Source organism: Gigantopelta aegis, chromosome 4 (genome assembly GCF_016097555.1).
Source record: "Gigantopelta aegis isolate Gae_Host chromosome 4, Gae_host_genome, whole genome shotgun sequence".
Classification (NCBI taxonomy): Eukaryota; Metazoa; Mollusca; class Gastropoda; order Neomphalida; family Peltospiridae; genus Gigantopelta; species Gigantopelta aegis.
The window spans coordinates 2,341,316-2,365,561 of NC_054702.1; the positions used below are offsets into that span (position 1 = coordinate 2,341,316).

A 24,246-nucleotide genomic window follows, 5' to 3' on the forward strand; every position below is an offset into this window, starting at 1 on the left:
CCGATACTTACCGAGCATTGCTTTAATATGTATATCATTGGAATGCATTAGTGTGGGCCAGTTTTTAGGGGAAAAAATTGACTGATAGGCCTCAGATTACAGTTATCTTCCCATTTGGTTGTCGAAAATCCGGAAGTTTCACCGCGCAAGTAGTCTGCTGTTTGACTGTGATTATTTCATGGCAGACAGCTATGAAGTGGCAACTGTTTGACTGAAGTGACAGGGGATAGCATGTAGTTTGTAAACATGTGTAACTTGTTGACATTGAAGACTTGTTTGTGGTAATTCCGGCCCATGCAAAAGTAGTGCTTTTTGTGTAAAATGGGTGTACTCCGGCCTGGTTTAGAGGGTGTGTCTGTTTAAACCAATATGCTGGGAGAAAGAGCTGGACAACAGGGGTTGTCCTTTTCAGGGTATGTGTCCCCCATGCAGGCAAAGGTACATACAAAACCTCACGGGCCTGCTGATATTAATAAAAATGTTATAGCCACTAAGGCTATATAGAAACATATAGCGAAATTAATTGTGGTCTGAGGCCAGTTAGTTTGGCAGAGCTTTCGCCTGAGCAGTCAACAACCATTTCTCTGCAAACTCGTGTACGGCTGACGTGTTATGTCTTCTGCAAAGCTAATCTACTTCAACGGACGGGGGCGTGGTGAAATAGTCAGGCTGACATTGGCTGCAACAGGAATACAGGTGAGGATATTTAGCGACAATACTTGTAACACGTGGCGTGTTCAGGAGGCCGAGCGCTCGCAAACAATTAGACTGATACCATCTTCTTCTATTATATGACATTCATCTCGGGTTACACACAATAACCAGTCTGGCGATCGATCGATCAGTAGCCTTGCTGAACATGCTGACTGTTGCACTAAGTTTCCTAGCCCGAGTACTCTGACTGTAAGAGAGCTAGACGGACATTTGGACATAAATACGCTCTCATTACAGTCAGAGACCAAGCTATGTATTTTTTTGGGGTATAATATCCGCCCGGTCCCCTCCATTATTATTTTTAGTTAGGGTTGAGGGTTAGGGTTAGGGTTATGGCTGGGGTTAGGACTAGGGTTGGGGTTGGGGTTAGGGTTGGGGTTGGGGTTGGGGTTGGGGTTAGGGGAAGGGGGGACCGGGCGGATATTTTTCCGCATAAGCGTATGAGAAAGGGGGCAAAAATCCTAAAATTTGGGGCAAAACAAGAGAAATTCGGACAAAATTAGTCTGCCTGAACATTATTCATTATTCTACGTAATATTTGAACGGCCCGTAACACATAATTGTACAGTCTTAAAAGGAAATCCGCTACGTTTTTCCAATAGTAGCAAGAGATCATTTATATACACTTACCACGGCATTAGATATACCAGTCGTGGTTCACTAGCTGGTTGTGACAGGAAAAGAAACGGAGAATGGTTCAGATTTATTGAGGAGATTCGATCCTACGACACCAGCACTTGTGGCGAGCGCTCTACCGACTGACAGATCCCACCCCACATGTATATTATTAGTATTTGGCATACTGTTGGAAATAACGGTTACCAGGGGCGAGCGCTCTACCACTGACAGATCCCACCCCACATGTATATAATTAGTATTCGGCATACTGTTGGAAATAACGGTTACCAGGGTGAGCGCTCTACCACTGACAGATCCCACCCCACATGTATATTATTAGTATTCGGCATATAGTTGGAAATAACGGTTACCAGGGGCGTGCGCAGGAAATTTTGCAGGTGTGGAGGGGGGGGGGGGGGGTGTTGAGGTGTCTGGCGAAGCCTGATAACATCTCAGTACTTCCATATCCATTCACAGGAATGTAAAAAATAGGGATATGAAATTTGTTTTCACCTTGAGCAGGGGGGGGGTCAAACACCCCCCCCCCTGGCGCACGCACCTGGTTACTGCATTATAAAACTTTCATAACTTTCGTACATCACATACATATTTGTTCGTTCTCCTCCCTTCTTCCCTTTAAAAATAAATAAGTAACTAAATAAAATAAGTTAAAAACTAAAACTCGACAAATAAATCCATAAAACAGTATTAGTAACAACAAAAAAGAAAAAAAAGAAGAAGAAGAAGAAAAAAAAAAGCATTTGCAGCAGAGGTTAACAAAAATAATTTTCTTTGTTTCTGTTTTTCAGTTCACCGAAGAATTCCTTACAGAACCAGAACAGTTTAATAAGTTAAAGTCAGGTAATTTATGAAACAACCCCCAAATTAAAGGAACTATTTATTAATACTGTTAATTATCTGAAATATCTTCCAGTGTGATTTGTGTTTATGTGAATATCTATCCAGCTTTTGATGATTCCGGCGGAATAATGTGTAGATCATATGCAATATGCATATGAAATGCAATCCCCCACTGCCACCCCACCCAGAGAGGGAGGGTGAGAGGGGGAGAGAGAGAGAGAGAGAGAGAGAGATATTGAGAGAGACAGAGAGAGAGAGACAGAGAGAGAGAGAGAGACAGAGACAGTGAGTGAGAGAGAGGGTGGGTGGGTGAGTGAGAGAGTGTGAGTGTTTGTAGTGTTTAATGCAATGTCCACTTCATATCGCTACCCAATACATGCTGGAACGGTCTGAATTCTCCTTTTTCAATTTAATGTTTTTTTAAAGTTGTCTTGGGTTTCTTGTTTTTTTTTTTTTTTTTTTTAGAATTTTTGAAATTTTATTTATTATTGTATTTATTTCTTTAATTATATAATATTTCCATATACTTGCCTTTTCTGACACAAGAAAACAAGAACGGATGAGTGTTTTTGTGTTAGGGTGTCGTTAAACATTCATTATTTTTTAAAATATTTTTTTTAAACAAATTTTTGTATTGTTGCCTCTTAGTCTTTCTTGGTAGTAGGCTATGACTAATGTAGATTGAGAATGTGTACATCGACCTGTAGTTACAGTTATTGTTTATACAATATTTTTTATAAAGTCGACATTCCGAGCTATGCCTTCGTGTCGCTCTTATTGTAGTCCATGGGCCAGATACCGAACACCCCCCCTAGGGATTTTCGGAGACAAGTATTTTTAGATACCTCATTATATATGAATTTAATATCTGCTTGTCTGCAGCAAAAATGTTGGTGGATTAAAAAATTATCGCCATTTGAATGGGGGTACCGTTGCACATTTTGTGTCCCCAAAACACTACATTGAAAAATTAAATATAGTGATAAAGTTGTCATCCATATAAATGTTTAACAGATATAAGGCCAAAAGGAATGATATTCATCCTATACTAGATGTTGATAGTAATAAACCAAATAACAATGCAATATGTGGTATGAATAATGATATACTCATCGGCAAACGTTAAGCAATGCCTGAAATGCATTATTTTCTATATTTACACATATTTTGGGCTGCTTGAACCTTTTACTATTAAAAATTGCACTGTATTTAATATATTGAGGCAGCATTATTCAAATATGGTTCAGTATATCTGCCTATACTATACTCAACAAAATTAATTAAGGTCAGTATAGATATTTTAGCATTGTTCTTTAAATATGGGGGAAAATACAACTTCTTCCATTGAAAGTTGTCAGCATTGTGGCATGTACTTAAACTTAATGACTTAAATAATAATTTTGAGGGAACACAATAACAAAAAACATTCTGAACAAATATGTAACAAATACTTGCATAATGCTCATTTGAATATTTTTCATAAGTATGTGAAATACCCAGTGTTTTGTGCGTGTATAACCAGTAAAAGTTTACTGAAACAATGTATAGAAGCCATATATATGACCAAAACATGCTAAAATAATATGACAGTAACAAAGAATTATATTATAATATAAGAAAGTTTACTAGCCCTTAATTAATTTTGTTGAGTATACATGTATGTGCATCAATATTATGAATATGTCCCTCTTTACTAAACACCAGTGTTAAAAATTTAAAGCACCAGTTTTGTGTACCTACCATAATTTCTTTTGCATTACATGTACAAGTCATCTATCTCACAAAAGTTCATCTTATACTAGTCTGTGTTCGTAATATTTTTAGATTTGCCTTTATATTTACATTGTGCTTAACTTATGCTCAGGTGTATATAATTAGTTTCTACATCAAATATTGTCTAGGAAAGTCTTAACTTCCTTTCATATTCGTTTGTATTTTCATGCAATTAAAATATGTCTGTCATGTTCACAATTTCTGGTATTCTCCTTCTCCAGACTCTGCTCTGGTTCCTTCATCAGTATGCCCATCAGCGCTCATAGTATAATATCACTATTTCATCTCTAGTGTTCCTTCTAAAATTTCTCAGCCATATGACAATTTGGTTGAGGAATAGCCTGGACTGCCTGGCATGACTGATACCAAATGACAACTTGGCAATTTGTTCTCTTTATGTGCATTGTCAGAGCATTCTCAGTGAATACATACATGTAGAGTGGAGAAGGCTGATTTACACTCTACTGTAGTTCAATATTATCATCCTTGGTTTGACAACAAACATTTCCAGATACTTCTCAAGTATGTTATTCACACCTGCACTCCCATAAAGAAGGTATATGAACATCAATTTTTGCTGAACTTCATGAGCTAACAACATTTCAACATTTCAAGGGAGTCTTGGTGTTGCTTGAGAATATTCAAAACCTCCAGTTTTCCATTCTGCATAAAAGCACTGTTGGTATCATAGCCAGTAATGGCAAGCACAGCTGGAATTGCTAGTTGGTGTCTTCCCTGCATCCTTAATGATGCTGTGCACATCTATCTCTATAAGATGCCTCTTGTTGCCAAGTTGAGTGTATAAAAAATGTTGTATCTGGGATGGTGAACTGGCAGCAATGTACAGACATTGAAGTATAATCTTTGTTTCTGCATCTTCTTGTGTACTTTACAACACCCCAACACATAGTTTGCATTTGAAACATGTACTTTGTCTCACAAATAGAACCCTCTTCCCAAGAAGCTGAGGGCAGAGTTTTTTTTTTTTAATTTTTTTTTTAATTATTTTATTTTTAATTTTTTTTTATTTCCACATATGTATCTAGTATAACATATTAAAACAAATTTTGAGGTAAAAAGTAGAAAAAAAAATCAATAAAATGTGTTATTTTTATAAATTTGTATTATGATTATATTCATTCTTCATTTTTCTGTTTTCTGTTTTTCATTCAAAGGCATACAAACACACATAAAATGTTGCTTTCTGGTGTAAAGTAAAATGAGTAATATTTAGAATTAAAAAATGCTTGTTTAACACAAAAATGTTCAGTTCTTGAAAAAAATATCCATGTCTCTTAAAGTCAGGGCCAATTTGACATATGCAAGCATTTTTGTTTTAGGATTTGGTCATATTGAGCAATTGCATTTTATGGTTCAAAATAGCATTGAACGAAATGGTGGAAAATTGTGTGCCTAATTGTATTTTTATATCATTAATATATATGTGTATAAATTAATTTATAAAAATCTCTGTTGAAAATCTTAAAATTTAGTTTTATGGTCAAATGATGAAAAACAAGATGGTGGCCATTTGTCATAAAATGTATAAAATCAACATCCATATCTTATGAAGGACATTATTTCCTGCCATAAATGCAAAACCATTTTTTTTTTTTTTTTTTTTTTTTTTTTTTTTCTTTCTTCATGATTCTAATGTTTTATTATTCCTTCACAGATACCCTGTTTACAATTAACTGCCCCAATCCTCTTTTTTTCATTTCAAAGGTCTTCCAGTCTCTTAAGACCTTTGTAGGGATTCCTTGATCAAGTGTGGCTTGGAAGAACCCCTTTCACATGAGAAATGTAGTGCCAAACCACGAATGCTGTTATTATGCTACTGTGGATTAGTTGCAAACCGTCCATCCAGTAGATATTCCCTGAAAATATGCTGTACCAATAGAGCAAACTGGAAGAGAGCAAATTGCCATGGTCTCATATTAGTCATATCACAATGTCCATGGTATTCCTCAACCACATAAAAATGGATGAGAAATGTCCAAAGAAATACTGAAGCTGAATTGGATGGTGTGATCTGATAATGCAAGAGCTGTTGACATATTGAGGGAGGAACAAGAGCAAAGGCCCAGAGGAATTTTTTTTTTTACAGATATTGTGAACATAATAGACATTATATTTGAGTCAGATGATAATACTGAAATAGGAAAGAAAGTCAAGTGCTAGATATGCCTGATGACTATATCTGATGTCAGTTATATAAACCTAAGCAGAAATTAATCACAATTTAAATACAAATATGTTTTTAAAAATAGTACAAGCTTCTGTGAGATAGATGAATTGTAAATGTTTTAACACACATGCTGAGGAAAGGTACTTATAATTGGCTGGTACTAGGAATTGAGGGACATCTTCATATATTTGTGAACATTGTATATAAACTCCATATACTGAACCACATTTGAATAATGAAGCCTCAATATGTTATAGAAAAAAGCCTGGTCAATTTGTTTTTTTAATAATAAAAGCTTCAGGCCATCCTAAGTATGTGTATACATAGAAATTAATACACTGCTTACTAGTAACGTATTTTGAGAAGTATATAATTATTAATACCTCATATTATATTGTTTTGTAATTGTTATTAACATCTACTTTATAGAATGAAAGAACGGATGTAGAAATAGAAAATTGTAAACTTCACATGTATCATATTTGGGTCACATAAAATGATTGAGAAGTGGGAATGAAAGTTAGATTTTTATAGTGCTAGATATTTGCCTGATGACAATATTCTATGTAGATATCAATTATATACACCAAAACATAAGTTAAGCATAATATAAATAGAACTGCAATTCTAAAATATTACAAAAAGCAACAAAAAAACCCCTATCTATTGTAAGATGAACTGTTGTGAGATAGATAAATTGTATATGTAATGCAGACTTGCCTAGAATGATATGTAAATTCACTTTTTATGTTTTAAGATTTGTGTGTAATATAAAAATATTCAAAATATCCATGTAAATGGTTTAGACAGCATGTACTGCACCATATTTAAGTAATGCTGCCCTCAGATATTAAATACAATACAATAATAAAAGGATCACAATGTTTTAGGTACAGTATGTATATATACACATGTACATAGAGAATAACGTATATCGGGAACTGTGTAACTTTTGCTGATGAGTATACCCGCGGTACTATATCCATACCACATATATTGCATTGCTTTGTGGTTTGTTGTTATGAACATGTAATTTAGCATGAATAGCATTCATAATTTGGTCTTAAACCTGTCCAAAATATGTATGCATGTTAACTTCAACATTGTCATGCAGTTTTTGCATATACTATGTTTGTAATACTCAGGACATTTCAAATTCATTGACTCACTATACTTAGTCAGATGCTAAAAATGTATTATTTTTTGGTGGAATACATTCACCAATAACCCAGCTTTAAAGTAAAAGCAGTGATATAGTCCAGAATTATTTTCAAATATTTTTGAAAATTATGTGGAACATTCACCTTAATCAGAATGCCCTGTTAAAAATAAATAGGGTGCCTACACTCAAACGTGCCCTACAGGCACACCCACCAACAGATTGCCTGCAGACAAGCTGATTTGAATATGTCTATGGATAGGCTTAAAAAATATACTCATCTTGGGGGGGTTATAGTGGGCCCACGGTCTATTGCAAGCTACGACTCTTTATTGGAGTAGGCTACGAACACGACGAAGAGGAAGGGAAGAGGAATGAGGAAGAGGAAACCCGCACCAGGGACGGCTCGTGGTGGTGGTGTGGGGGCGGGACCCGACGAACCAGTGCCAGCCGACACAGACACATCTGAACAGACTGAGCCAGTGGGCCAGTCGACGCCGCAGTTGGACACAGCGATCTGCGAGACTCCACAGCATGCGTCTCCCGTTCCAACCCCTTCGAGGCGGTCGGCGTCGAGTCCCCCACCCCCGGAGGGCTCCGCCAAGACCCCTATGGATGGTGCTGCTGCGAAGCGGAGGGCCGTCACCCCACCGAGTAGTGACCAGCCAGCCAAGGCCCGGCCTTCCACGACCGCCACGGAACTACGAGACGGGAAGTTTGGACTTGTGGTGACGTCGCGCCGAGATGATCTCTACAGACAGGGAATACTCTTCGAAGACATGGACAACTACGCCGTCCACAGAGTACTGAAGATCATCGCCGGCGCCCATTACGTCTAGCTAGCTAAGACCTTGCTAGCCCACCGTTGGAGGAAACTGGTCCCACAGTTCAACGCCAAGCACTTCATCTCGTCCCCGTAGTCGCCAACCGTTCCAAGGGCTTAGTTGGACTTTTAAATATTTTGGCCGGCATTCAGAATTTTATTTTATTTTTTATTTTTTATTTTTTTTATGTTTTTATTTTTTATTTTTTATTTTTTTTTGTAAACAGTCCGACGCACTTTATTTTGGCAGCCCGTCTAAATTGCTCAAATCACCTTAAAACCCTTTCGGTCGAGCACTCTAATTTTGTTCTTTGGACTTAAATTTTTGTCCAGACATGAGTAGTATGAAAGAGCTCATTTTGGCTTTTGGTCTTTGACCTAACTACTAAATTCGTATTCCAAATTCCGCCCACCTTAAACTCACATCCCGAGTTAGGCCACCGATCTTATGGGAGGTCGGACTCTAGATGGGCGTGTTCGAAACCCTAGTGGTATATGGACACGTTAAATTGTTATCTATCTATCTATAAAGTAGATATCATCAGACATTATTGAAAATGTTGGCGACATTGGAGGAAGATCAAAAGGTTGATTGGAAATCATACGTAGCTCCAATGGTTCAAGCATACAATGCAACAAAGAGTGACGCCACCGGTTATTCACCGCATTACTTGATGTTTGGTTGGAATCCGAGATTATCTGTTGACGCCTTTTTGTGTACAGAACCTCGGAGTGAAGGAGCACCAGATCCAAACTCTTTATGTACAGAAGTTGTGTAAGAGAATGCAGTTTGCATACCAATCAGCGGCAACAGAAGCTTTAAAATCTTCTGACAAGAACAAAGAAAGATATGACAAAAGAGTTCAAGATTCCAAGTTAGAAATGGGAGACAGAGTGCTGGTTCGAAAAGTTGGTATGAAAGGAAAACACAAACTGGCATTCCAAATATTGATATTCCAGTGAACAGGGTACAGCATGAAACAAAGAAAGGGCCCTTTCAGATGCTTCACCGTAACATGTTACTGCCCTTTAATGCTTTGCCATCTGAGGAACTTGTTAAAGTTAACTACACGGTTAAGCCTAAACAGCCGTTTCGGAATCGATCGGGAATTGAGTCAGTATCAAGTTCTGAGTCTTCTGATTCAAGTAGCGATGGTTCTCAAATATACGTCAAGTATGTTATTCCTCAGCGAAGAAGATCAGTGCAACCAACAATATCTTTGGAGACTTCAATTCACGTAGAAGGATACTCCTAGGGATTTAGGAATTGACATTATCCAAAGACACGAGAGTATCTCAAAACAGGAACACTCACCTCTTGGTGATGGACTTCTATCTGATCAGGAACACTTGCCTGATGATGATGGAGATATATCGGAGGAATCTTTGGAAACTCCAGAGCAACCAAGTAGACGTTCCCAGCGGAATCGTAAACCTCCCGACAGGTACGGGCACTGGGTGTCAACAGGTACACGATGAGGTGTTTGTCAAGTTTTTGTGTCAAACGTATTTTATGACGTGTGTATGGTGTATTAAACAATTTAATGGTGATGCTCTTGAATGGGAGAGTTGCATCTCCTGATTGCGTTCTTTGCAATGGCGATCCTGTAACATGTTGCACAATGTGTTATATAATATAATTGTTTTTATGATTAATATTAATCTGTGATGTTTCCACCACAGATATGTGTGCATTTTATTATTGATATTGGTCCTAATTATGTATGTTTAATTTTATTTTACCGATATAGTACTGAAGGATATTGCTGTTCCCTAATATTAGCAATATTAATGTGTACATGTATGTAGCTGTTATTAATGTGAATTTGTATTCGACTGATGCATACCATTTTCTTACCAGTTTTAGGATCATCTGTGTAACTTATAGGTTCAGCAGAGACTAAATGTCTGGAGACACTTTTCTTCAAGAGGGGAAGTATGTAATCAGGGGTAGTTTTGTATAATTTATAATAATAATAATTTATCATATATTATAGTACGATTGCACTGTTATGAATGCACCATATTAAAGTCTATATATTAATAAACATACATTTAACTTTATTACAGGTTTTACACTTTAATTATTAATTAAGTGTTACGCCTGATTGCATTGTATTCTTAATGGTCTGGTCAGTTTATGGATTGGTCAGCTGTGTTACTATTTTGGGAAGTTGGGTGTTGTCAGTTACACGTGAAGCTAATGACAGGTTACGCTTGACTGAAGACATTGACACATGACAGGTAGAAATGCATGCTGGTAAAAATCCCATCTTTTTCTCCGCCAAATTAACCACACCCAGGGCATTCTATCTCGACATTTCGAAGTACACACACGTACAAGAATATTTGTTAAAACTATTAATCGACTGCAAAGTCGTTATATTGATATATAACGTTATCACTCCTAGGCTGCTGTGGGTTCAGCGTTGGCTGAAGCCAGATGTTCTGTTTTTTTTCCTGAAGGCAACAGAATAAATTCTGTAGGACTCAAATAGAAATGTTGACTTTCTATTTTACTTCCTCCGAGTGAGGGTTACAGACACTAGGCTACTAGAGCACAATAATGTATTAATCATCGGCTATTGTGTGTCAAACATTTGGTAATTTTGACATTGAGTCTTACAGAGGACATCTGCTACATTTTGTCATTGGTATCCAGGGATCTTTTATATGCAGCATCCCACAGATAGGATAGCACATACTTCGGCCGTTGATATATATCAGTCATGGTGTACTGGCTAGAATGAGAAATAGTCCAACCAGCGGGAATCAATCCTAGATCGACCGCGCTTTGCCACTGGCTACGTCCCGACCCCGATTTATGTTCAGTGACCAAAATGGCCATATACAATGCAAGGTACACACATTTGGATTTGCTCAAGCCTACTAAGACTACATATGAAAGAATTACGAAATGTTTGACATTTAATAGTCGATGATTAGCTTAATAACACAACATGTGCTCTAGTTGTGTCATTAAACAAAACAAACTAACTTTTTTCTTCTTAATTTGTAATAAAAAAAATAAAAAAATAGATGCCACAAATACGTGCAGTAATAAGGCAGTAATACCACTGTCTTTGACTGGCTGGGACGGGGGAAACTAAAGTCCATCTAGGGCGATGGATCCTACGACTCGTCGCATCTTAAACATCTTGTCTAATTTACCTCCCCAAACAAAACCACCTACCAAAAGCCCCCAAAACCCAAAAGCAACGAATACAAATTTATATGTTCATTTGGACTGCCTATCATTTCACAGCACATTTCACACGTGAGTACATTATAATGCATAAAAATAGTCCAATAATGATCGAACTGAATGTTAAATTTAAACTACAAGGGAACGGGACATAGTCCGGAGGTAAAGCGCTCGCTTAATGCGCTGTCGGTCTGGGATCGATCCCCATCAGTTGGGCTATTTCTCGTTCCAGCCAATGCAAACTATTCACTGATATAAACGTAATGCTTATTTACACTGACATTAATTGTCAGCGATCATGGGGGGAAAAGTAACTGCTCTTGACAAATTGAATTTTTCCTTTAAAAAAATATTAATCAAAGTGTTCGTCCACTGTATATATTTCAGAAATGTATATTTTACCACATAGACGCTTTACCAATTGAAAATGACGAACTGCGCGTGTACGGAAAGGTTATTTTTCCAAATGCCTGTGCCTGAACGCACTTAGAAGAAAGAAAGAAATGTTTTATTTAACCACGCACTCAACACATTGTATGTACGGTTATATGGTGTCAGACATATGGTCAAGGACCACATAGATATAGAGAGGAAACCCGCTGCCGCCACTTCATGGGCTACTCTTTTCGATTAGCAGCAAGGGATCTTTTATATGCACCATCCAGAGAGGGATTGAGACACACAGAGAGCGAGGGAGGGGAAGGGAAAAGAAAATGAGGGACAGTAATGATGTACGATATGTACGATCTTTATTATCTGTAAAGGATCTTTTAAATGCACTTTTCAGACAAAGCATGGCCTTTAACGTAAGTTAATATGTAATACTGGCCCTGTTACCATAATACTTTAAATGGGGAGTAATATTAATATACAATACATGGCACTTAGAAACCACCACATGTTCTTATTTACTGGATTGTGTTACCTTTTGTTTACTAGAAAAGATTCATTTTACGTCCAGTTTGGGACGTCGATGGTATATTATAATTTTGTAGAAATTTGTCTAAGTATATACTTGAGAAAATATAACATTTTAAAAAGTGTAGTTTGTTTTGGCGGTCAGTATATATTTGTTGTTGTTAGTCTATTTAGCATTATGTATCCTTAAAGGACCACAACAACCAAGAAAAAGAAGGAACAAAAATCCAAACAAATATTTATTTATGGTCAACCATTAGTTTCCAAAACTGAAGGATTTAAGAAGTATTTTCTTTTCAGATGGGCGACTTCTGTTTGGACAAGTTCCACTCCTGGAAATAGATGGACGAGATATCGTTCAGACAAACGCAATTGTGCGATATTTAGCAACGAAAGGAAATATTTGGGGCAATGAACATGAAAAAGTACAGTAAGTATGTTATGTTTAGTGATGCGTCGGTCACTGTTAACCATTTTAATTGTATTCTGGCTTGACAATCCTTCTAATGTGTGTATGTCTGTATAATTCTAACCAATTGTATAATTTTGATGATGAAATTTCAGCTGATTCACAACATTGGTAACAGTATTGGGCCTGGTATATCAAGGCTGCCACAACAACAAATTCGTTATGAAGTCTACGACCGAAGTGAGTAGCTCAATCCGAGCGAAATGTTAAAATCTTAGCATGACTTTCACAGAGTAGAGCGCCATGTTGGCAGATATTTAAGACTTGATTACACCATGGCGAGGCGAGCTTGTCACTAAGCCTGGTTGCCATAAACTCTGCAACACATTGCCACTGACCAACACAAGGAACATTTGTTGAGTATCGCGTCGCTACGCTGGTTTCAAAGATCCATACACAATGGTAAAACATTAAACAGTCATTGTTAATAAATTTACCTTGACTAGACATATTGCTAATCAAAATTTTGAAACAAAATGTTCCCTGCATCATAGTGGCAGATGTTTTGTGATGTATTAGAATTATAGGTAATTAAATGAGCTTCCATTTCATTTCTTATGTTATGTCCCGAGTGAAATAATTTTCAGTTGTCACCAGCTTTAGAGACTGACAATGAAAATTATTTTACGAGGAACATAAACATGATACGAAATGGTAGCGAGTTTAATATCCTATTTATTACTCGTAATCGATCTTAATTTATATCACTCAACTCGTGTGGTTGACGTTCCTGTAAGTTGTAATGTACAAATCGATGACATCATCGGGTGACGTCGAAGTGTTATGTCCCACTTGGCATTCTAGATCCACACCTGAGATGGGTTTGGCGGCAGGCCTGCACTGAAATGTTGGTAATATTTTGTATGATTGATGGAAGACGGGGACAGTGTTGGAACATTGTAAAGCTGTATCCTAACCAGACGCGAGCGATGCAAGCATTTTAAAAATCATTGATTTCAATTGCCTTATCCTAACCGCACGCGTACGACGCGACAGATAAATATGTGGCATCGCATGCGTCCGGTTAGGATACTGCAATTGAAATCAGTGGTTTCTAAAATAACCGCTCGCATCGCTCGCGGCCAGTTAGGATACAACTTAAAGCTGTAACCGGATAAGAGCGATTATTTTACAAATCATTTATTTCAATTGCTGTATCCTAACCGGACGCGTGCGATGCGACATATTTATCTGTCGTGCCATACGCTTGCGGTTAGGATATGGCGATTGAAATCAATGCATTTCTAAAATAATCGCTCGCATCGCTCGTGTCCCGTTGGGATACAGCTTAACAGTTATGATTATAGTGCCAAAACACACAGTTTTTATTAGAGGGGAGAGAATAGAATGGCAGCTGCTGCTTCGACATACCCTCCTCCCCCTCCATCCGAAACCCCCCCCAACACTTTTTGTTTAGAAGTGGCCGTTTGTTGCTAGACTGTACCAAAGGGGAACAATATTTCCCCACACTACCCGTTACGTGCTACACATCTCTGCTTGATGTCTGGCTTCTATCACTAATTTAAAACAGATTGGGCTTAAGTGCAATTGGAACTGCACACGGCCTTCTAAAACAATTAATATCGCCACAGGCGTAAAGAAATTAAGAGCATGTACCGTCACACACCCCCACCTCAAAAAGGATATTTCCTCTACTCTAGGAATAGGGAAATATACTACATTAAAACAAAAAGTGCGTTAACCGACGCATCCGGGCATTTATAACACATGTAATAATAAGGTGAGTCCCTGGTATACAAATAAAATATATAAAAACAAAACAGAAATCAAGAATGTCAACACATTATCATAACGTTCAGCTTCGGGACAGGGCATCAGCGATTACATTGGATGTGCCCTTGATATGTTCAATGGTAATTGGGTATTCTTGCAGAAGAAGACTCCACCTCAAAACTCTCTGGTTGGTGGCTTTCATTCTGTGAATGAAAGTAAGCGGATTATGATCAGTAAAGACCACCACTTGATGCACTGCCGATTTCACGTAGATCTGAAAATGCTTCAGAGCTTGTACCATGGCCAAAGCTTCCTTCTCTATAGTGGAATAGTTCACCTGGTGTCTGTCAAACTTTTTGGAGAACAGCACAGCTCCAGCTCCCACGTCACAAGCATCCACCGCTAGCTTGAAAGGCATTCGGTAGTCTGGTGCTGCCATCACGGGAGACGAGGAGAGCATCTGCTTGAGACGGTTGAATGACTTCTCGCATTCATCGGACCACTGGAACTTCTTTTCCTTCTTTTTCCGTGTCGCACGTTTTCCAGGTTTTCTCCGATAGGCAGCTTTCGAATCGGTGTAGCGTTGGGTTCCAAGCGCACATCTTGGCTTAAGGTATTGGTAACCGTTGGAAGGTCCTGACAAATGGAAACATTGTTTTGTTTCAACGTAGTCAACTTTGCTCGCTGGGGGCTCAGTCTCCTAGAATCTGGCCGTTGGCCAACTTGACGTCATCACAGGAAATTGAGTGACTCTCAATTTGGACCGGTATCACTGGAACTATCGGCAGTCTGTCAAAATAACCTTTTAGCAAATACCTACTTTTCCTAACCCTATCAGGAGTGTTTATCACATACCCTGTCTCATTAACCCGTTTGTGCACAACATGGGGCCCGAAATACCTGTTCTGCACAGAACCCCGTTTAATGGGAAGGTACAGCAGCACCTTATCCCCTGGTTTAAATTCCCGACTCCTAGTCTTCCTATCAAACACTGACTTTATTTTGCTCTGAGCATGGCTCAGTTGCTTCCTAGCCTTCCTATCAAACACTGATTTGATTAATACTCCCTTGTCCATATCATAACCTGACATCTGATCCTCCATCTCACCCTCTGTTAACAATGTAGTGCGAGCTGCCAACAATTTTGGATCGGCCCCCTGCTCTAGAATTAACTCTTGTCTATTACAAGGTAAATCCCCTCTATCAAACACAACTGGTTCAATTCCCCTCTGCGGGAGATCAACAGGTTCCACCACATTTAATTCCTCAGTTGACTTATCTACCATTTTACTGATAACCTCATCCACTCCAATTTCATGGCTCACACACGTATCAGACAAATCACAAATATCCTCTGGGTATCGTGTTACCCTACTGGCCATAGCCCTAGTCATTACACACGCAGGATATCTAATCTCATCAACCTCTCTCTCTCCTACTAGTAAAGGGCTGTCTTTAATTAACAATTGGTCACATTTCGGCTGACAACACTGACTAGTCAAATCATTACCCAACAAAACTCCTATGTTTTCAACAGGCAAGTCCTTCACGACACCCATAATCACTGGTCCCGTCACAAACTTCGAACACAAGAAAACGTTATGTAACCGGACAACCATATTTTCTCCAGTAACTGAGGTTAAAGCCAAACTACGTCCTGTATCTGAATTCTCTATACCAGCTAAACTCTTTGACGTTATAAGCGACTGACTACAGCCTCTGTCTCGATAGATTGCTATTGCCTTAGGACTCGATTCTTGTTTCACATCACAAACCATACCAGTGGACACATACGGGTTTACTTTCTCTGCCAATGGACTAACCATTAACTCTCGCTAACGGAGCTGACCTCACTAAACCGACCACTTGCGCATTATCGCGTTTCCTTTTAAAACAGTCCCCGACAAGATGGTTATCCTTTTTACAGTAACTGCAATGTGGACGAAAAGTTCGTGCATTGGCTGATAATGCAGGTTTATCCTTACTTTGCCCACCAGGTGCATTCCTTACCTGACTAGCTGACCAACTAGATGACTCTCCCCGATAGTTACTTTCCCGGGAAAAACCTGGCTGAAATTTCTTCTTATCACCCTGTTGTATAGAGCTACCCTGTACTGCCTGAGCCTTGTGTATTAACACGTAGTCATCTGCCACTATGCCTGCCTCCTCTATCTTTTTGACATCACGATCCTCTAAATGAATACGTAAGCTAACTGGTAATCCATTTTTAATATCCTGTAAGATCAACAACTCCCGTAACTCGGTATATGACTCTACCTGATGAGACACCACCCATTTATCAAACATCCCTGCCTTCTTAGCCACAAACTCACTATAAGACTGACCCTGCGTTTTTCTCAACTCGCTATACCGTAAACGATAATCCTCAGGTCGTAATTCATACGCCCTCAACACTGCCACCTTAACTAGGTGTACTGACTTGCTCGCTCATCACTCATTGAATTATAAGCTACACTAGCCTTCCCCTTAAACTTAGACATATCTACCTCCTGGTCATCAAATACAGGCACTGATCTATAAGCCTCCGACATGTTAAAACCATTTCCTGCCTCTCGTCTAACTTCTTCAGTATTCAATTTTAACTCATGTTCCACTTTTAATTTTTCTAACTGGAATTCTCTATCCCTCTCTTCTCTTTCTCTCTCTTCTCTTTCTCTCTCTTCTCTTTCTCTCTCTCTCTCTCTCTCTCTCTCTCTCTCTCTCTCTCTCTCTCTCTCTCTCTCTCTCTCTCTCTCTCTCTCTCTCTATCTAATGCACGTTCTTCTCTTTCGTACTCAAGCTTTTTAAAAGCTAATTGTTGTTCCACACTTAACTCATTTATCTCTATCTCTGGAACAATCTCACTGTCTTCCATAACAGGCCTATCACCAAAAACTTCCTGGATAATAATTGTCTTTATATCACCTAAGGTTTTAGCTGATGTTAAATCAATTTCCCGCTCACTTGCGATTTCAACTAACTCGGCCTTACGTGCTCGCTTAATCTCCACTACACTGAGCGTAGGCCTATCCAGCAAATTCTTATCCCTGTTTAGATATGACGCACTTATTATTAATTAATTTTCTAGTGAACAACGTTGCTACTTCTAGTTAATTTGTAAAATTAATTTATAAAGCCCCCATTTACAAACAATACTTTTTTAAATATGCATGTCCCGTTTCAGATCCGGGACGAGCGCCCCAATTTTCTACTCCTGTCACGGGGATTCTATAATACCCGTAACTGAATGAAACACGATTGTCCCAAATATCTTTTAACTGTATATCTATTAGATCTCCTGTAACAGGCAGTTATACCCGCTGTGGCTCGTCTCTAGGTATGATCAGCGATACGATCTTATATAAAGTATATGTAATATAGCACGTTTAGTTCACTAGAAAACACAACAAAAACACAATACACTTTAGAATCTGTATTGACCTACGCTGACAAATGTACTGCCGCAGTAGTTAATTAACAACAATAAATATATGCTAATCACTTCACCGTGACACAACACCCGCACGTGTGATAATTGAGAAATGCTAACACACACACACGTGTGATAATGGAGAAACGCTTCCAGGGGAACTTAATTAATAAAGGAATTCCAACTCTATTCTAGCCGAAAATATATATTTACCAAAGTCCCGTCTGAACTAATATAGATCGTTCAGTGGACGACGACCGTTCCCCTGGAGCCTTCCTATCGTTCTTCTCGTTATATCTAAATCCTAGCTAGATCTTATGTGCCCTGACTTTCTATCTTTAAATATTCAACAAAAAAAGAAAGAAAGAAATGTTTTATTTAACGACGCACTCAACACATTTTATTTACGGTTAAGGACCACACAGATTTTGAGAGGAAACCCGCTGTCGCCACTACATGGGCAACTCTTTCCGATTAGCAGCAAGGGATCTTTTATTTGCGCTTCCCACAGGCAGGATAGCACAAACCATGGCCTTTGTTGAACCAGTTATGGATCACTGGTCGGTGCAAGTGGTTTACACCTGCCCATTGAGCCTTGTGGAGCACTCACTCAGGGTTTGGAGTCGGTATCTGGATTAAAAATCCCATGCCTCGACCGGGATCCGAACACAGTACCTACCAGCCTGTAGACCGATGGCCTAACCAAGACGCCACCGAGGCCGGTATATTCAACAAATGCCTGAATTTACCCCCCCCCCCCCCAAAAAAAAAACCCCCACAACATTTTTCAATGTGTACAATTTTCCCCTCACATTTAGGGTGGACATGCTGTACGAAGGATCACGTGACTTCGCGTTAGCGTTCTTAATTATTGGATTCCAGGATGAGAGCAAAGCTCTTGATGCTGCCAAATCGACGACCATGCCAAAGTACTTTGCAATATTTGAAGAGGTAAGCTTCCATTGTTTTCTTGTATTACATCATATATAATACTTTCACCCACAGAAATAACCATATAAATGTTTTGAAATGTATTAATAGCGATGTTCTTAGGACCCCAAGGTTTTGACAGCTATGTTGCTAGATTCCGATAATCGGTACCATTTCCAGCCGTTCCTCAAAGGCTTTGTCGGGGTTTTTTTTCTAATAGAGGTATTTCGCATTCCTATTGCGCATGCGCGCGAAGAGTAACGTCCCTTGACAAAATAGACTGAAACTAGTCTATTTACAAATTGGGGGGCGTGACAGACAGATTGTTATGGGTGACTTGAGTAGCTTCGTAGGAGACTTTTAAACTTTGGCAACTAACATGTACATATTTCGAATTAGATGGTATAATGGCCGTAGAAAACGGTCCGCTGAAATTTACAGCGGAATGGTTCAAATTAAAGGGACATTCCTGAGTTTGCTGCATTGTAAGATGTTTCCGACTAATAAAATATTTCTACGATTAAATTTACATATTAAATATATATTCTTGTTTAGAATACCAGTGTCTGTATATTCAATGTGTTTCTGATCGTCTTAATATTTGTAAGAAGCCCAGACTGGATTTTGTCTTCAAATAACTTCGTACATAAGAAAAAACTATATTTTAGGAAATAAGATGAAATTTAACATAGTACAAATATTAGAACGATCAGAAACACGTTTAATATACAGCCACTGATATTTTATGCAGAAAAATATATTTGATATGTAATTACAATCGTTAAAAAGTCTGTTAGTCGATAACATCTTAAAAATTGCAGCAAACTCGGGAATGTCCCTTTAAAAAGCAGTGCAACAACTTGGACAAAGTCTCTGCGACTCGTACCCGAGGGTTTTGATAACGCCAGATTAAAAGACTATCTCGTAAAAAATATAAACAAAACAGTTGACAGATTCCATAGGTTATGGCATCGACAGGTTATGGCATCGATCGATATATATATTTGAGAGAGAGAGAGAGAGAGAGAGAGAGAGAGAGAGAGAGAGAGAGAGAGAGAGAGAGAGAGAGAGAGAGAGAGAGAGAGAGAGAGAGAGAGAGAGAGAGAGAGAGAGAGAGAGAGAGAGAGAGAGTATACACACACACACACACACACACATATATATATATATACACACAGTCAAACCTGTGTTAAGCGGCCACACAAGGGAGTAGATAAACGTGGCCGATTAAGACAGGTGGCCGCTGAGTACAGGTTGCCACATATATAGTCTTTAAAACATTTGTTGTTGTTTCTTGTTTTACCGTCTGTACTGCTAATTAACGGATTTGTGCTTCATAGTTGACTATAAATCAACTTTTGACATGTTGTCTCCTTCAGAAATAATGCAAATAGAATATATTAAATTAACCGTTCTCCACAATTTTGTTTTCTTTTTCCATTTAATTATTTAATTCCGACTTCATGCGATGTATTGTTATAGTAAGTGAATCTACAAATGTCAAGCGTAGCCTGCCCAGAGGCAATTAGATGCATGTCAGATTCATACTTCCTTAATTGATATACAGTGGAGATGTCGGGACTGAATGGGTACTAGTATTCCTGAAGGTGTGAAGATCAGTTATTTGCTGCACCTTATCGCTGTTGTTAAAATATCCCTTTTATATAAGAGTAAAACTTTACTGTGGCCGCTTAATGCAGGTATTTTAGCGATTTGGGATCCGATTTAGGTGGCCGCTGGCCGCGTTAGACAGGTGACCACTTATTACAGGTGCATTTACATTATAAATCGTTTGGGAGGAAAAAAGTGGCCGCTTAAGACAGGTGACCGCTGAGTACAGGTGGCCGCTAGGACAGGTTTGACTGTATATATATTAGGTGTTTTGTTGCATTTTTCTTAGTGTCTGTCTAATTGGGAAAAGTTAAAAAAAGGAATTGATTTTATGCTGTTACATGTATATCCATAAAGTGGGAATTTAAAAAAAGGGGGATTTGAGGGGAGGGGGGGGGGGTTTGAAGGTAGGTGTCGTTCTGTTTACCCATACACACATTTTTATACAGTGTCAACATGAACGCATTGGGTATTATACAAAATATATTTATTTTCTTTACTGTTAATGTGTTTTCCACCATATCTAAGTATATAAAATACTAGACGGACCTGTGTAGGAACGTCCTGTACACAGCCATCATCACTCTATATATATTCATATATCATTATTATTATTATTATTATTATTATTTAAGGAGTGTCTGTTATTTCTTTTACGTTCATCGGGGTATGAACAAAATAAATCATCCGTAATCATCACATAAGTTTGCGGATGATTTTTTTGTTCATACCTAGATGAACGTAAAAGTAATAACAGACAATACTTATAATTAAATTTGAAACACACTGAGTAATAATAACATTAAAAGTTCATATATATATATATATATATATATATATATATATATATATATATATTCTGTTGAGTATTGTCCGAAATATACATATATTTTCTGTATATACAAAATATATATTTATTTATTTTATTTACTGTTTACTACCATATCCAAGTAGAGAATACTAGACCGCCCTGTATAGGAACGTTCTGTACATAGCTGTCCTGACTACATATATTTTTTATATATTTACACACGCCACGTTATATATTTTATTGAGTATAATTCGAAATATACATATATTTTCTTTATATACAAAATATATATTTATTTTCTTTACTGTTAATGAGTTTTCCACCATATCTAAGTATACTAGACCGCCCTGTTTAGGAACGTCCTGTACAGAACTGGTAAGGTATTGGTCACTGGGTTCCCTCCTACAAAATGTACCGAACAAACCCTCGTACTTAAAGTAACATTAAAATCGTTTTCTACGTGAAACTATTACCCACAAACGTTTCCGATATCAATTGGCTGGATATCGATGGAAGGATAACGAATTTCCCAGACATATGTGATTGGAACAGTTAATAATTGAACAATGGTCGTGGCCTCCCATTGCTTTTGCCCCCCAATTTGCAGATAGGTCTATTTTGGCGAGATCTCGCGAAATCTCGCAGTTTGCGTCCTCGAGTAACTCCGCAACGGGCACATGCGCAGTGGAATGAAAAAGAGGTCTATTGTGGAGTAAAAAAAAGCCCAATCTGAATGTAAAACAATTCCAATTTTTTATTATTAAAAAAAGATAAACTTTGAAAACGATATATTACACTTGACAAACACCCTTTCCCTCCACTATAACGTTTCATAATGCGAAATAGATATATTAATTTGAATAAATACAAGTATATGTATAATATTAATCTTTTAAATTTTAACTAAGCTTAATGTGATTTTTATTCACTGATTCACTCTTTTGTTAGTCATATATGTAGGTAGGTAACTAGTTTAACGTTTTCATATACCACTAGGGTTTCAAACACGCGTTCAGTCATATGTTATTTCTTGTTTTCAGGTATTGAACAAAAATGGTAGTGGTTATTTGGTGGGTAAGCAGCTGACATTGGCTGATGTAGGGCTTCTGGAACCTGTTTTAATTGCGCTCGACTATTTCGGAGAGGAAGCATTAAAAGAATTCCCATCCTTGAAGGTGAGCATAATCATCTTCTACAGTCGGTGTTTTATTTCTACAGTTTCATGCATCCCTTCATAATCAGAATGGTTTAAACCAGAAATTATTACATATTTTCAATCTAATTAAAATTAGCTCCACTATTACAAGTGGATCTAACAGCAGCCCGTTAGAGCTCATGTCCAATTGACCTTTCATTCGACCAATCAAAACCTTACTTGCAAAATCATGCCAGTGATTTGAAAAGAATTTGAAAACATTCGGGATTATGCCGAGGGTATACGGAATAATTCGGGTGAATTACGAAGTATGCCGGAAACTAATTGCATTATAATTTTTTTAATATAAAATTCGTTTCAAGACGAAAAAATAAACCGTGATGGTATAGCCATAAAATCTGTTTATACTAGTATACAATCCAAAGTTTATTACTGCACTTTTACTGCACTTGAAATAGATCAACAAGTTCGCCTATTGCATAAATAGTCTCGCCCGATATTCTTAGAATTTGTATGCTCCCGAATAACGCTATAAAAGGCGAAGTGTAATTGGTTGATATTTAAATTGTTATTTATAGATGAAATGTCCCCTGGACATGGGAGTCCACGCAATGCTGTTAGATCTACTGGCTAGACCCAGTAGAGCTAATTTTAATCAGATTGTACATATTTTGTCACGTTTACTTACAGAAATTTCATTCTACGATGCTTTTCAACGAGCGGATATCGTCGTATTTAAAGGGACCCCAGCGGAAACCCAAAAATGATGCGGCATACGTGGAAACGGTTAAAACAGTTCTGCAGAGACCTATCACGTCATAAACGCATTCAAGCTGCATCCTACCCCACGTCCAGAGAAACAACCCTTGCACCACTAAGGGCTTTAGATTGTATCAAAGTGAAGGTGATAAATGTGTGTACAATATGTACACTCCAATACTCTGAATTTAAGTACAAACATACCGTCCTCAAAACATACCATCCTCAAAACATACCACACCAGGGCATAAAATTTGATTTTGTCGTTCGGGTGGTTTTAGTTTTTGCACGAACGATTTTCTCCAGTGGTTCAGATACAAATGAAAAGGTTAACCGGCAACGGTAATCAAATGAGAATCTAAGATGGGCGATTTTCGTAGCTTTTCTCCAAATTCTTATTATAAATACTAAATTATTATTTGGTATGCTGGGACTAACTTGAAAGCTGCCATTTAATTTCAGCACACTACCCTATCGGTTCTGTTACAGGGGAGTACTTGTTGGCGCCAAACAATAGTCTGAACGAAACGGGGGTCTGAACGGAAAAACCGAAGTTCTGCGAATCCTCGATCGATCCAATCGATGTTGCAACTCAGTGTTTCATCATGTTCTAATTTCCACTTCGTTATTTTTAAGTCCCTTATTAAACGTACTATTTTCTTCGCTGTGTATGTCATATTTTAATAAATTGATTTAGCAATGGTTGTACTTTTTTTCATTAATACACGTTTCAGAATTAATGCATATATTTCAACGTAACCACACAGGTGTCAAAAAGTAAATAAATATACAGAACTTCATATGTTTTTTTTCACTTCCTATTTATTGCACGAGTTTATTGTGTGCAAGAATATTTACCACGAGGTTCTGTATTTATTACATACCTTAAAAAAAAAAAAAATAACAAAAAAAAATAAATAAAAAAATATATATATATATATATAAACAATGTATCTTAAACCGCTGTTCAATACTCCGTACATACGCTGATTATAACTTTACATACATCGCCATTCTCGTTTGTATTAACTGCGAAATAGTCGGGGAAAACCACCATTTTTTAAACGTTTTTTTTCACTAACTGTCC

General features: G+C 37.8%; 1 protein-coding gene across 1 annotated transcript; it reads left to right on the forward strand.

Moving 5' to 3' along the window:
* Window positions 1–421: 421 nt before the first annotated feature.
* Window positions 422–23,861, forward strand: LOC121372475 (glutathione S-transferase A4-like). The gene is made up of 6 exons (XM_041498804.1): window positions 422–696; window positions 2,142–2,193; window positions 12,560–12,689; window positions 18,711–18,843; window positions 22,285–22,419; window positions 23,091–23,861. Exons 1-6 carry the CDS (start codon window positions 613–615, stop codon window positions 23,220–23,222), a joined length of 666 nt encoding a protein of 221 aa, XP_041354738.1. The 5' UTR covers window positions 422–612; the 3' UTR covers window positions 23,223–23,861.
* Window positions 23,862–24,246: the final 385 nt, after the last annotated feature.